The 13,332-nt window shown below is 40.2% G+C and overlaps 1 protein-coding gene across 3 annotated transcripts in view; it reads left to right on the forward strand.

The window, feature by feature from the left end:
- The window catches only part of cica (capicua transcriptional repressor a), a 34,238-nt gene extending 21,397 nt beyond the window's left edge, over window positions 1–12,841 (forward strand). Inside the window, exons 15-22 of one of the 3 annotated variants that reach the window (XM_057034655.1) lie at window positions 504–747; window positions 988–1,252; window positions 6,858–7,006; window positions 7,824–7,942; window positions 8,507–8,670; window positions 9,214–9,357; window positions 9,436–9,555; window positions 9,849–12,841. In XM_057034655.1, the coding sequence (XP_056890635.1) occupies window positions 504–747; window positions 988–1,252; window positions 6,858–7,006; window positions 7,824–7,942; window positions 8,507–8,670; window positions 9,214–9,357; window positions 9,436–9,555; window positions 9,849–10,111 (1,468 nt within the window). In that variant the 3' untranslated portion in view covers window positions 10,112–12,841. Of the gene's footprint in view, window positions 1–503; window positions 748–987; window positions 1,253–5,394; window positions 6,668–6,857; window positions 7,007–7,823; window positions 7,943–8,506; window positions 8,671–9,213; window positions 9,358–9,435; window positions 9,556–9,848 lie in introns of those variants that run through there. The other 2 variants (XR_008950854.1, XM_057034656.1) reach the window with 2 other exon arrangements.
- Window positions 12,842–13,332: the final 491 nt, after the last annotated feature.

Consider the following 13,332-nt stretch of genomic DNA (forward strand, 5'->3'; position numbering starts at 1 on the left):
TTATTGACTTACGAGACCTATTGAATTACAGGTGATATATATTTCTTCATTCACAATTAAAATAAAATGAAGAAAAACACTTTTGTTTGTCAAACAGGATTTTGCCCTCGCATTTTTTGCAATAAAAAAGACATTTTAGTTGGTTTAAAAAGAAGAAGAGGCAAACCAAAAAAATATTGTTGTTTTTTTTATTTGGGGTGGACTATTAATCTTTTCTTTGGATTAATACTGTAGAAAGAAACAGGAATCATGAGGTCAGTAGAGAAATAACAGTGAACTCAGTTTGAACCTGGGTCAGCTTAGGGAAGAATTCTGCTCATAGGGAACATTGAAGACAATTCATTTCAAATACATTTCTCTTGTCTACTGTATCTAAGTAAAATATTTTATCAGCGCTTCTTCCCATTTTTACAGCCATTTATAATCAGTTTAGTAAAAGAATGAAACAGCAACATTATGTAGTTTAACTTATTTCTTTTCCTGCTCCTCTTTATGTCCTTTAGAATCACCTATGTCCAGTCTGCCCCAGGAGTTACCACGGCAACACCACAACAGTCCACCACTGCTTCAGATGCAGCCTATCTCCCATCATCTGTCACAACTCTGGGCTTTACTGCCATCGCCCCAGCTGGACAAACGCTGGTCCAACCTATCGTTGGGCAGCCACCATTGTTAGCTCCAGCCCTGCCAATAACCTGCCATTCACATACCTCTCCAGGTCAGACCGCAGGGGCCGTTGCTCGGCAGGTAAACACCACCAGGAAGGGTGTACCTTGTATCATTTACCTTACATAAAAATCATACAAAGTATACAATTGTGTTAGATATTAAAAAAAAAAAAAAAAGCACTGGGTTGCCAGCTCCTACATTTTTCTTTTTGCCCAAAAGCTATTTATGCTTTTGAAGTTGAATACTCTTTTTACCTTAATAGATCTAAAACAAAAAAGAAAGTAAAGTATTAAATCTGTTGGCTATTTTATCTCGCAGGTACTGACTGCCATCTATCCGACACCAGTTGCTACTGGAGTGGTCTCCATGACAACTGTGCCACCCGCTGTAGCTGCCCCAGCACAAGACATTATCAGAGGACCCTCTCTAGATGGCTCAACTGTGGCACCTCCTCAAGCTCATTTGGCTTTAGAGGTGAAGAAAGAAGGACATCCAGACAGACAGGCTGAGGATGAAGGATACGGAGCGTCCAACGGTGTTGCCAGGCCCCCGTCGGTCACGTGTACACTTAATACCATAGCAGGTAACGTTCTGTACTGATTGATTGCCTTACAGAAACCATGTTCGGGGTATAAGGCTACATGCCCTGATAAAATACCATATTTTAAAAAAATTATGCCAGTACACAGTTTTCCGAACTTCATTTCAATTGAAAAATCAAATGAAAATCTCAAAGGGGATGAAAAATAAAAACTAAAATAGTGTGTTTGCATCAAGCCTATTATATATTTTACAAGAACCGAGAAATTTGTTGTTCGCTGTGAGAACAAAATGAAGTCACAGGCCGGAGTTGCGAATTCTCACAGCCTGATTTCGACATCATCACCAGGACAGAACTTTTTTCTGCCTGGTGTTTGGAAACTATTTTGCGATGGTCAGAAATCCTGATTGAGCATGGTTAATGCAGAAAAGCAGAAATACTAAAAAACACATTGTGACACACAAACAGGTAAAATTTATGGAAAGAAGCAGTCCAAATGTAGTTGTTTAAAGAGAAGTGAGAAAAGTTGTGTATAGACTTTTTATATATGAAGAGTGTGTGATGTGCTCTGCAGTAGGAGGGCCTTGCTGCAGGAGTTTAGTTTATTTACAGGAGCTGACATTAAGGAATCCTGTTCATTTCAAATATTTATTTCACTGACAACAGTAGTCCAGCCAGAAAATTCTCACTTGAAAAGTGGCAGCCCACAAGTAATGTTAATGTTAACATTTTGTGTCTTGTGCTTATTTGCGCCACCTTCCACCTATCTCTTAATCACAAAGTCACACACCCAGGTTGACAGTTACTCTGAGTTGCAGCTATGAATGCTTTGGATCCCAAACACCTGACGTTTCTAAACCTAAAGGGTCTCATTATGATTCCTGAATATGTCTTGACAAACTCAGAATGAAAACAAGGATCTGTATAGGACATAGGTCGTCAGTCAGAATTAACATAGAGTCGGTGTGCAGCTGTGCAAAAACGATGTCGGACTCTGTAGCATTCTCTGGTCCCCTCCCCACTCTGGCCAGCGATGAAATGTTTAGCCGCATGTCATCGCTTCGTCGCTGGCTGTCACGGTGGTGCCCCGAAAACCAGGTGGCCTTTATAAACAATTGGAGCACTTTTTGGGGAAAACCTAGTCTGATTAGGAGAGATGGTGTCCATCCCACACGGGATGGTGCCTCTCTCATTTCTAGTAATTTGGCTAATTTTATTAGACCCAAAGTGACCTGACAATCCAGGGTCAGAGATCAGGATGCATCACCCATCTGAACTGGAAGGCAGAAAAGCCACTTCTGTTTGTAGTTGTATATCGGCCCCCTGCATGGCCACATTCAGAGTTCCTGTCTGAGTTCCCTGATTTCTTATCTGACTTGGTCCTTAGAACGGACAAAGTCATTATCATTGGAGACTTTAATATCCATGTAGATGTTGTAAATGGCAGCTTTAGAAATTGCTTCATTTCATTACTGGAGTCAGTTGGTTTCCTCCAGCAGATAAACCAACCAACTCATCTAGTTCTGATCTAGTTCTGACTTATGGTGTTGAGGTAGAACATGTGTCAGTGTTCCCTCAGAACCCACTCCTTTCAGATCATTCTTTGATCTATTTTACATTTATGATTAAGGATTCTTCTATGCTCAGAGCACAGTCTTACTATAGCAGATGTCTTTCAGATAATGCTGTAGCCAGGTTAAGGAAGTGATCCCTGTGCTAATCCCAGGACCACTGTGTGTTTCCCCAGGGATCAATCATTGACTCTGTTGCTGAAGGTGCAGCAACCTCATTGAGAATCACGCTTGATTCTGTTGCCCCTTCTGAAAAAGAAAATAGTAAATCAGAGGAGGTGTGCCCCCTGGTATAATTCACTTATCAGGACCCTCAAGCAGAAAGTGCAAAGACTAGAAAGGAAGTGGCATTCTTGTAAAATAGACAGCTATCATGTAGCCTGGAAAGACTGTCTATTAGTTTATAAAAAAGGCCCTCCGTAAGGCTAGAACAGCTTATTTTTCTTCTTTAATTGAGGAAAATAAGAACAACCCCAGGTTTCTTTTCAGCACTGTGGCCAAATTAACCAAGAGTCACAGTGTTTTAGATCCACGTATCCCTTCTTCCCTTAGTGGTGAAGACTTCATGAGCTTCTTCACTGATAAAGTTCTAGCTATCAGAGAGAAAGCTAACCAGGCCATCCCAACAACTGGACCATCACCAGATGTGCTGACTGTGGGAACATACAGGTTCTCCAACGAGCCCTTAAACTCCTTCAGCCCTATATATTTTTCTGACGCGTCTTCGCTAATTCAGAAATCCAAGACCACCACGTGTCTTTTAGATCCCATCCCAACAAACCTGTTGAAGGATGTTTTACCATTGATAGGCAGTTCTGTCCTGAACCAGATCAATTGTTCTTTAGTGACAGGTTATGTACCCCGGTCCTACAAAGTGGCAGTGATTAAGCCATTGCTTAAAAAAACATCACTGGATCCTGATGTATTAGCAAATTATAGGCCGATATCCAACCTTCCTTTTATCTCTAAAGTTCTAGAGAAGGTTGTGGTGACTCAGTTACTGCAGCACCTGCAGAGGAACAGCCTGTTTGAGATGTTTCAGTCAGGCTTTAGAGCTCATCACAGCACAGAAACAGCACTTCTTAAACTTACTAATGATCTTCTTATAGCTTCAGATCATGGACTGGTCTCTATGCTGGTTCTGCTGGACCTCAGTGCTGCTTTTGATACAGCTGATCACAGCATCCTGTTACAGAGACTGAACATGCGATTGGCATTAAAAGGACAGCACGAGACTGGTTTAGATCATATTTATCTGATAGATACCAGTTTGCTCATGTCCATGGGGTTCCTCAAGGTTCTGTACTTGGACCAATCCTTTTCACCTTGTACATGCTTCCCTTAGGAAATGTTATTCGGCAGCATAGGATAAATTTTCATTGTTATGCTGATGACACTCAGCTTTATCTATCCATGAAACCAGAGGAGACAGAGAAGTTAGTGAAGCTTCAGACCTGTCTTAAAGACATAAAGTCCTGGATGTCTTCAAATTTCCTCCTCCTTAACTCAGGAAAAACTGAGGTCATGGTGTTTGGTCCTGAACCTCTCAGGGATATATTTGATCACATGATCACTTTAGATGGTATGGTATTAACATCTAGTCTCTCTGTGAGGAATCTAGGAGTAACTTTTGACCAAAATCTCTCCTTCAACTTACACATTAAAATAGTCTCTAGAAGTGCCTTTTTTCACTTGAGGAACATCACAAAGATCAGGAAGCTACTGACGCAGCATGATGCTGAAAAGTTAGTCCATGCATTTGTTACTTCCAGGCTGGACTATTGTAATTCTTTATTATCAGGGTGCCCAAACTCCTCTTTAAGAAGCCTCCAGGTGATCCAAAATGCTGCAGCCAGAGTTCTGACAGGTATTGATAAAAGAGATCACATAACTCCTGTACTGGCGTCTCTTCATTGGCTGCCCGTTAAATTTAGAATAATTTCAAAACCCTTCTTTTGACCTACAAGGTCCTCAGAGGCCTAGCTCCATCCTACCTGGAGAAGCTAGTGATACCTTATCAGCCCAATAGACCGCTCCGCTCTCAGAATGCTGGTCTACTTGTGGTTCCCAGAGTTTCTAGGAGTAGAATGGGGGGCTGAGCATTTAGCTACCAGCCCCCCCTGCTATGGAACCAGCTCCCTGTCCAGGTACAGGAGGCTGACTCCATCGCTACTTTTAAGATTAGGCTTAAAACCTACCTCTTTGAAAAAGCTTATTGTTACTAATTCTGTAGTTACAGTTATTATCATACTTATCATACTTATCTCCTTTCCTCCTCCTCATCAAGCAGACTAGTTATGCTGATTCTTGTGTAGTTTTTCTGCTTCCCCCCCAATCCTTCTGTATTCATTTACAACTATCGCCGCCTTCAGAGCTGCATGATGACCTCTGGCACCACTGACCCGCTGTATAAATAGTGTATTTTTGTGTGTGTTTCTGTGCTCTGTGCCCGTCCTCTCCTCTCCTCTCCTCTCCTCTCCTCTCCTCTCCTCTCCTCTCCTCTCCTCTCCTCTCCTTCTCCTTCTCCTTCTCCTTCTTCCTCTCCTCTTCCCCTTCCTCTCCCTCTCCCTCTCCCTCTCCCTCTCCCTCTCCCTCTCCTCTCTCTTTACCCAGCCGGCCATCAGCAGGAGGGTCCCCCTACATGAGCCTGGTCCTGCTCAAGGTTTCTTCCTGTTAAAGGGGAGTTTCTTGCCACTCTTGCTGGTCTGGGGTTAGGCCCTGGGATTCTGGAAAGCGCCTTGAAACAATTTTGATTGTAAAAGACACTATATAAATAAAGATTGATTTGATTTGATAGGACATGCCTCTGAAAGATGGAGATATCTGAAGGTGGAGAAGAATTCGAAGACTGATGAAGTTGCTAATCTTCTGCTGGACAGGAGAAAGCATTAAGTAGCCAAAATTAACTGACTCGTACCTGTTCAGGTAATTTTGGCTAATTAATGTAGGCACAGACATTGGAAATAGTTTCAGCAGTCAAATAATGTTTTGAATGTTCCTAAATAGGCAACCACCCTGAGTATTTGGGGCTCAATAACTTGCTTAACCGTGGCAGATTAATCACAAATAAGTTTCAGATTAATCACAAATAAATTTCAGCCATTCTCCAAGAATTTTTCTGGCATTTTCTTAGTTGTATCGTACAGAAAAAGCATTTGGGATTCCTCAGATGCTTTGGATGCATCTGAGGAATCTATTGTTGAAATATCTCAGTCAGGTCAGAGGTGTAAAAGAATTTTCCAAGGCCTTAGATATACGAACGACCACAGACATCAGAAGTGAAGAAATAAGGCACAGCTATGACATCACCAAGGACTGAATGTTCCTCTACAACTGATGAACAGACAAGGGAAAAAAAACGTGAGGGAGGCTTTCGAGTGGTCTACAGCAAGATTAAAAGGGCTGCGGGAATTCCAGGAACAGGGGCCTTAGTTGTGGACAGAATTATGAACAGTTCCACATACCAGCCAATTTTGATTAAAGCCTTCAGGTTTCCTTTAGAAAGAAGAGAGGATGAAGAGGAATTTTAATTTCCAGCACAATGATCCAAAGTGTAGATCTAGATCAACAAAAACATAGCTTTATTAAAATAGTAAAGTTTTGGAATGGTCCAGGCAAAGCCCAAATCTGAATATAGTGTAACATCTGTGGGGTTAGCTGAAAAGGACTGCACATACGATATTATCCCCCCCCACACACACACTCACTCTAGACATATTGAGAGAGCTTTTGCACATAAGCAAAATTTACCCATAAGCAGTCCTACAATAAAATAAAAAGGTGCTTCAACAAAGTATTACCTTTCTGTAATTATTTCACCCTTCAAGATTTCTATGCTTTTGCAATTCAAATTACATGGTCACATTAAAGATGAAAAAAGTTTTGACATCATTTTTCTTGGTCTCATGTTTTACACCAGGACTTTTCATATGCACTATTTTTGGATTGCAGTGTAACTGCAGTGCTCCTAATGAAACAGAATTTTAGAAATACTGCACCTGTTTTTGTCCGATTCTTTCTAAATAAGATATATGAACACAATTCGGTCCAACATTTAATGTAATATTCTGTTTCAGTTAAAAAGGAGGAAGATGTTGGATTGCATGTGAAGAAAGAAAATCTGAGCAGGGAACCCCAATGTGAGATGAAAAAAACAGTGGAAAAAAAAGAAATAATCGAGACAGACAGAGATGATCAGCGTGACCCAGATAACAGCCACAGAGAGGTAAGAAAGGTTATTGTTAGATAAATTCCTACACTGTTGGTTCATTTTACTGGATTGTCCCATGTTCCAAAAGCTCCAAAAGAAATTTCACAACAAAAATATTAGTAGTACATAATTAATATAAACTACAAGATTCAAGTCTTCTGTGGTTTTGTTTTTAAAAAAAAGTGTAACCTCCAGTGGAAAGGGACAAGTTATGAGATGCAGTTAAAGACCAATCTGATGGTCCCTCGTGTGTCTTTATTCATAGCCACTTAAAACAAAAAAATATCGCACGTTTGACACACTTTACTTGATGGTTCAGCATTCATGGGCCAAATCAAAGCTTATGATATGCATACTGTACATCATTTATGAATATATGAATAACTGGAAAGGTTGAGTGGGAGCAGGGCTGTTATAGAAAAATGTAATAAATCATTGAATAGAACTAAAATTTAATTCACAACAAAAATGACCTGATAAACGACAAGGCACCGCATATTTATTAGAAGCCTACAAAGACTGAACAGTCAAATGCTGCTTCCACATTAATAATGATGCATTACCTGCAGAAATGAGATATATATGATGGTTTTGTCAATATCCATCTGACATCAACTCAATACATTCACACAGATGTTGACCAATTGCAGTTTAAACCAAAATCATCATCTTCATTTTATCCAACAATCCTTCAGTTCAGGTTTTGTTAACCACTGCTTGATTGTACTTGGTGTCACGGGGTGCTGAACTGTATCTCAGTAGTTTATATTTATCAATATATATTTATTCCAGCCCACTGCAGGGTGACAGATGTTTCTGTCTCTCTTTGCAGACTAATAGTCACTTTCCACCACCAGCAGCCACAAGTTTGGACCTCATTCCCCCTCGTCCTGCAGAAAGAGACCCACTGCCTTCCTCCAAGAAGAAGTTCCGGCCTCCCCCACTTGAGAAGTATGATGCTGGGTTTATTCTAATGAGCCATGTTGATGAACTATCGAAACAATCATATGCTGGAAAAGGCAGACCATAGTTTGGCACAACTGAGCTTACAGCATGTGATGACCTCATTTAAAAAACTGTGTTTAGAGTCAATAATAGTGATATTGTAATTTTTTTCTTTTCATATTCAGAGTAGTATTTGTTATGACTGGCTCTGAAAGTTGCAAGACAATGAAACTGAAACATCAAGATAAATTAAGTATATCTGTATTTATTTACAATCCGGATGCCTGTGTGAGAGAGGAAGAAGTGTGCTGGGAGTGAACAGCCCCTTACAGAAGTCTTTAAGGTTGGGTAGTGGTAAAAGAACATTTTAATCCTAATATAACATCTTATGGTAATTACAATTTTAAAATTCATTTACATTTAAAGATTGAATAGATACATAAAATATTTTAATAGATCTGCAAAATGCTATTTAAATTTAATCTAAACATTGAACTCCAGTGTCATGAACACAATAGCTCTGTGGGATTTTAATCATGCTGTCAACCATTCTGTTTCCCTGTTGTGCAGGAAGCACAATAACGTAGGTGTGGAAACCAATTTTGAGGAGCGTTTTGCGGAGCTTCCAGAATTTAACCCAGAGGAAGTCCTACCTTCACCAACACTGCAGAGTCTGGCCACCTCACCCAGAGCCATCCTGGGAAGCTACCGCAGGAAGAGACGCAACTCCACTGGTGAGACACAGAAAGACTTCCAACCTCCCAAGTGTTTAATCGCTGGAAATACTTGCAACAAAAGAAAACAGATTTTTTACAAAGGGTTTTATTTTTATCTGGAAATTCATGGTTTACGGTATTCTTGGTTTTTATATCAGTTTCAAACTTACATGTAGCATCTTTCCATTCAGTATTAAATGTAGTAGTTGTAGTAAATTCATATAATTTTGTTCATTGTTGACTGTTCAGAGTAATTTATTATTATTTTATCAATTTATACTCCCCTTCATAGTCTGATGTGAGTGGGGACCTTATGGGTGTGTTTTAATCTTTTGGGTGAGTTTTAATCACCAGGAGAGATCATTATTCTCACACGTTCAAGTATTAGTATCAGAGTTTTGTTGTCAATATTTGCTAAAGAACCCGTCAATGTGTAGATCACAGAAATTGACTAATGACCTACGGATTATCGGAGTGACTATTCTAAATCTGGGTAAAACTGCCCTAGTCTCACTCACCTTTTTCTCCTTGTTCCATTTTCTTAATATATTGCACGACCAGAGCTGGAAACTTCTGCAGAAGACCCCAGTTCTCCGAGGAGAAAGACCCGTCGTCTCTCCAGCTGCAGCTCAGAACCCAACACTCCAAAGAGTGCCGCCAGGTGCGATGGAGACATCTTCACCTTTGACAGGGCAGGCATGCCAGGTACAGTAGTTGCAGAACAACTCCAAAAGCTCTTGTTGAAAGTGAGTAAAGTAGTATTCTTTTTTCACCTGGACGTAGAAGGAGAGGATCTTCTCGGAGATTTGGACCGGGTTCCCTGCTCATCTCTCCGTCGAACTCTGGACCAGCGCCGGGCTCTAGTTATGCAGCTGTTTCAGGAACATGGCTTCTTTCCCTCAAGTAAACCCTTAGCACACAGTGTGAGATTTAAAAAAAATGTACATATAACAAGGTTTGTCCTCAAACATCGAGTTGTCAAACATGACTGAAGTTCTATATAAATACAGTCCATTGGGGGGGCTGGCTCATCCCAGATAGTACATCAATCATGACCTTTTGCATAATCTTAAAAAAATTGTTTCTCCAAACAGTGATGTACTTAACTGAGTTTCCAGTTTTTACTGACAGTGCTTCCTTCTACCTCCACAATTTTTGCCTTCAGCTTGTCATTGTGTCTCTGTTATCCTCTCCAGCTCAAGCCACTGCTGCCTTCCAGGCTCGTCATTTGGACACCTTCCCCACCAAAGTGTGTCTGCAGCTGAAGATTCGTGAAGTTCGCCAGAAGATCATGCAGACCGCCACGCCTGGGACACATGACTTTGGAACAGCAGGAGATTCCAGCTCCGTCCCTTCCCAGAGCTCCTCAACCAGTCAGTCACCCCACAAGGATGGAGGGACTGAGCAGGAAGGAGACAAGAGCCTGAACACAGAGGAGCCGAAAAGTGAAGGATCCTAAGCTAAAGTGGAAGAAATTAACAAAAAGGAGGAGCAGACCCTGCCGAAAGTTTCAGTATGGAAGCACCAGTAGGAAAGGCACTTGTGGGATCCATTCTTCTACCACTAATCTCCTCTAGACCTGTTCATGAATTTATATTATAATTACTTAAGGCACACTTAATTTGTCTAATCGGACAAGCCACGGGCCTCAAATGTAGACAAATCACAACACAATTCCTCTTTAGTCAAGTGCTTTTCACTCTCAGATACCCTGAATATTTCCCTGGCATTACTTTACCAGGTCTGCTCTCGGCACATTTCTACACTCTACACTGGTTTGTAATTTGACACAGACTCTGTGGCACGCACACGCACGCACACACACACACACAGACAGACATACTTTTACCAAATTAGACTGTTACTCTCGGTCGGCAGCCCACTGAAGCTGCCACCAAGGACCATGACACACAAAGGCACTTTGTCACTTATTGTGCAGATGCAGTTTGATGTTGCCAGCCAGCCCTCAGATGCCATTGACTTGACCTCCTTGTCGCCCTTCCGTTCCTCAGCACAGCGGTCAGGACACAAACACAACCCAGCTGACCTCAAGTAATATTTCACAGCCCCTTGATGCTGCAAGAAAGACAGCACACACCATTCACAGGCACACACACAAACACACACACACACACACACACACACACAGCATAGACATGTGTAGTGTGATCTGACCAAGCCATTGGCCTGCACACATTATAGTGATTGTAGTTAGAAATTGAATGGCTGAAACCTGTTTGAAAGGAGTTGAGTTGTAATGTGACCAATCTTTGCACCTTTAGTTTGAATGGCACAGTCCTTGTTGGTGAGGTGATTATAAATGTCTCTCTGAGCAGGCACCACAAAGAAATTGTGAATAGACTTTTTGATTGGGAAGCTTTTCACATGACATCAACCAGCTCCCAAACCTCAGAAAGCAGCAGAAGAGGAGCCTGGAGGTATTTGGGTTTGAAGGTTCATCACTCACTTTAGGAAGTGGATAAGGACATTGCCAGCACGACAACCTTATCAACAGAGAGAAAAAGTAGACCGACTTTAACATAACTTCTCCAAATCTCCCAGTGGTTATAATATTGCTTTTGTAGTTGTTGCAGTGCAAATAACCAGTTATACTGTGGCCTGTACTTTTTTTCTCTCGTGGTCTGTTGTGTTTCTCTCCAGAATGAAACAATCACAATATCAATACAAAAAAATGTACAAAAAAGAAAAAAAAGTTTGTAAAAGAAGGGGACAAAATCAGTCTCCCCCTTTTTGAACCATACATAGAGAAGATTCTCCTAATCACCTTTTACTATTTCTGCAATTTCTTGTTAGACCCAGAAGTTGGGGCAGTGGCGTTTCTTTTTAAATATAAACGCTAAAATCAGGTGTTTGCACAATTTGTGCAGTCCCACTCATCTGGGACTGCTAAAAGTATAATCAGGAAAGTATTCTTTTTAGAGGTTGTTTAGAAAAAAAGTTCTCTACGTTACCAAACCAATTTCTATTTTCTTTGCCCAGCCGGCTTCTTTTCAACTCGTTTCTCTCATTTTTTTACCTCACCCACTGACCCCTTCCCTACTGCAAGCATTGTTAGAAAGTGCCCTTAAGCACTGGTCCGGGGTCAAGTGCTATGTAGCTCTAGATGGATCTGGTTAAGGTTAGTTCAGGGAAAGTAGATCCTAGACCAGCTCTGGAGGGCAGTCTCTGGAGCCCTCTCTTCGCTGTCTTGACACTTTATCCTTTCTCGTCAAATGGTGCAATAAAAAAAGAAAACAAAAAAATATATATACATATATATGAAGCTGTCTATATATATATATATATCTATATATAGATATAGATATAGATGTGTATATATATGGGCAAAGTCATTTTAATGGAAAGGCCCTGTGCCATAGATATTGAATAAATGCAGCCAGTCCGTGACACAAATCTGTTGTGATAATCTTTACCTATGGTATAAAACAAGATAATTATACCATCATTGTCATTGTTGAAAAACAAAGGGTATAAATTACTAAAAGTCAAAGACCATTTTTGAATCGCACTTTTTGGCTCTTTGCTAACTTAAGAGTGGGGTAGTCATTATGGGTATCTTTTTGTCTTTATGTATAAAGTTGGATGTCTGAAAAATATATACTGGTATTTCCATATATGTGCATTTAAATCTGTGTTTGGGTGTGTGTATGTTCTGGCACATGCAGGTGGTGTCCCAACACAACCAGCCTCATTTTTTTCTTCTCACATCAACATTATCAATAGTGTATTTTCATGTAATTTACATTCTACTCTAGAGGCAGTATTTTTATAGTCACCATGACTATTGTTCACCATCTTGACTGTTAACACCAGTGAATTCAGGATATAAAGTACAGGAAATATATATATATATATATTCAGGATATATAATACATAAATACACAGGTAATGGGAAACTGTCAATCATAACTCTTTGAGGTTAAATCTGTTCCATATGCATCTGCATGCCTGGGCAATCTCATGCACACACCCACACAGATCCCTGTGCATACACACGTATGCGTGAAGACTGTATGATTGTGCTTATAAATAAATTGTCTTTACTTTGGAGAAAGAATTTTAGAAAGAGCAAGATGAGTGTTATCTTATAAGCAGGCATGTTGACCATGTGCAATATTTCTAAACAAGAAACAACCTAAATATTGAAAATATTAAAGTTCTAACACAATGTTGTGTGCCCCTTAATTATTTCACAATTCTCATCTGAATGCTGATTGTTTTAACAAGTCCACACTTTTAGAATTGCCAAAAGACGACTGTTATTAGGTTAGGATACCGCTTTCTACCATCTCTCTGCGAATAATTACAAGTAAAACAATCTTTTCCACTGGAACCACCTTGCCTATAGACTATTGGACCCACAAGTCCTTAAAATACAGAGTTTGTACACAAAGAGACGTTTTAAGCATCTTAGTAGTAAAAATGTTAATAGGATTAGGTTTTACGACACTATCATATGGGATGTTTGTTGAAATTAGATTAAACATGGATACTATAGACAGCAACAATTACAAACAGGCCCAATCAAACAAACAATCAATCAATCTTTATTTAAATAGTGTCTGTTACAATCAAAATTGTTTCAAATAAGCTGCTGGTAGAGTCGGGTTAGGTGGGTCAGCGGAGTCGGAGGTCATTATACAGCTTATGAAGGCGGTG

The sequence above is a fragment of the Takifugu flavidus genome, chromosome 6 (genome assembly GCF_003711565.1).
Source record: "Takifugu flavidus isolate HTHZ2018 chromosome 6, ASM371156v2, whole genome shotgun sequence".
In the NCBI taxonomy this organism is placed as follows: domain Eukaryota; kingdom Metazoa; phylum Chordata; class Actinopteri; order Tetraodontiformes; family Tetraodontidae; genus Takifugu; species Takifugu flavidus.